Here is a 2,127-nt window from a genome sequence, read left to right on the forward strand (position 1 = left end):
GAGTTGGGGAGCAGAGGCACGCCGCAAGGCTCTGTCCTCTCGCCTTTCCTCTTCAACGTCGCTATGATCGGCCTGCCCAGCCTCTTAGAGAAAATACATGGCCTAAATCACAGCCTGTATGCTGACGACGTCACACTCTGGGTGGCTGGCGGCAGCGACGGGCACGTGCAGGACACACTACAGCAGGCAATAAACGCGGTGGAAGGGTACGTGGAACCGAAAGGCTTAAGCTGCTCCCCACAAAAATCGGAGCTGCTCCTTTATCGGCCAACCCGGAGAGGGCAGAAAAAGGAAGCAACCACCGAAAAACCACGAATTCATCTATACGCTTGCGGGGGGCTGCCCATCCCGGTAGTACACAGCATTAGGGTCTTAGGCTTGAAAATTCAGGAGAACGGCCACAACATCGAGACAATCCGAACACTCGAAAAAAGTGTGTGTCAAACCACCCGCCTCATTTCGCGGATAGCCAATAGGCATCACGGAATGAAGGAGGGCAACTTAATCAGGCTGGTCCAGGCATTCGTCCTGAGTCGAGTAACCTATGTCGCTCCCTTCCTTGACCTCAAGGCAGATGAGCGCAACAAAATCAACGCTTTAATAAAAAGGGCTTACAAGCAGGCAATTGGCATACCAATCACGACCTCCAACGAGCGCTTTGAAGCACTAGGATTGCACAACACGCTAGACGAGCTTGTAGAAGCACAGAGGATAGCGCAGATGGAAAGGCTCACCAAGAGTCCGACTGGCAGACACATCCTCCAGACGCTACATATCAACTACGAAGGAAGACTCGGGGAAAAACACGACATTCCACCCGATATCAGGGTGCATATACATATCCCACCATTACCAAGAAACATGCACCCCGAACACAATACGGAACGCAGGCAGGCCAGAGCACAAGCACTAGATAAAAGGTTCGCACACCTCGAGGACGTGGTTTACGTGGATGCCGCAGATTACAGTAGTCGCGACGCCATGGCCACATCGGTAGTTGATCGAGAGGGCAAGTTAATTAATTCTGGCACGGTCTTCACGACTTCATCCGAGGTTGGGGAGGAAGCAGCCATTGCACTGGCAATGACCTCGTCCTCCCAGATCAAATTCATAGTAAGCGACTCCAAGCCGGCAATTTTAAATTACACGAGGGGACGCATATCGTCCGAGGCACTCAAAATTCTACGGACCGGTTTCCACGGAGATCGAGTTAGGGGAGTTCACATCGTGTGGGCGCCAGCTCACTCTGGCCTCCCGGGGAATGAGAAGGCGCACGACGCGGCTCGAGGCTTAACCGACCGGGCCGACGTCACCAACATCTTTGACGCACACTCGTTCCGCCGGTCGGACAGAGACAGGCTGGTTGCCTATCGGGACGTGATGAACCACTACAGGCTGGGAAGGGCTAAATACCCCGCAGCAGACAGGACTCTGTCCAAATGGCAGGCAGTGGCGTGGCGCCGTCTTCAAACTAATACATTTCCAAACCCCGTGGCGTACAGTCACTGCTATCCGGGGCTTTACTCCAGCGCATGTAAGCATTGCGGGGACAGGGCCGACCTGCAACATATGGTCTGGGCCTGCCCCTTTAAAAAACATAGAAACAACAGAAATAGAACTCAAACTTTAATGCTAAACATTAGAACCTCCGAGCAGTGGGAGACCGTGCTGCTCAGCTCGGACCCGGGTGAACAGGTCCGTCTGGTCCAGATGGCCGAGGCCGCCGCCAAGGAACAAGAACTCCTGGCCGCCGACTGAGGGGGGAGAGGGGGAGGCTCTCTCAGCACTCCCCCTTCCCTGACCCCATCTATGGGCAAATTAAATGTTGTCATCATCATCATCGCTATCCGAGCTGCGGCACGTGCGCAATGGCACGCGAGCCACACGTGCAGTACGAAGGTATGCACCTAGGGACTTTCATACCTCCTGATCAGCTTCGTAGGGACAACCAAGCACCTCTGTGCTTAGGAAATTTAGAAAAAGGTACATTGGGACGCTGTCTGCTATTGTGTGCTATCAATACCTTGCCGATTGAGTCAAAGCAATCCACTTTCCAAACACGTTGCCATGCCAACAATTATTGCATTCATTTAGGCTTAGGAATGGTTCTAAAAATGCGGCGAGGTC

General features: G+C 53.3%; 1 protein-coding gene across 1 annotated transcript; it reads left to right on the forward strand.

Annotated features, from left to right (window-relative positions):
- Positions 1-486: 486 nt before the first annotated feature.
- Positions 487-1,808, forward strand: LOC120841322. The gene has a single exon (XM_040212199.3). The coding sequence runs from the start codon at positions 487-489 to the stop codon at positions 1,756-1,758; it is 1,272 nt and encodes a 423-aa protein (XP_040068133.1). The 3' UTR covers positions 1,759-1,808.
- Positions 1,809-2,127: the final 319 nt, after the last annotated feature.

The sequence above is a fragment of the Ixodes scapularis genome, unplaced genomic scaffold (assembly GCF_016920785.2).
Source record: "Ixodes scapularis isolate PalLabHiFi unplaced genomic scaffold, ASM1692078v2 PGA_scaffold7__128_contigs__length_106722199, whole genome shotgun sequence".
In the NCBI taxonomy this organism is placed as follows: domain Eukaryota; kingdom Metazoa; phylum Arthropoda; class Arachnida; order Ixodida; family Ixodidae; genus Ixodes; species Ixodes scapularis.

Excerpts from the sequence above, each read along its gene's own strand:
- LOC120841322 (XM_040212199.3), top strand. The coding sequence starts at position 487 with ATGAAGGAGGGCAACTTAATCAGGCTGGTCCAGGCATTCGTCCTGAGT.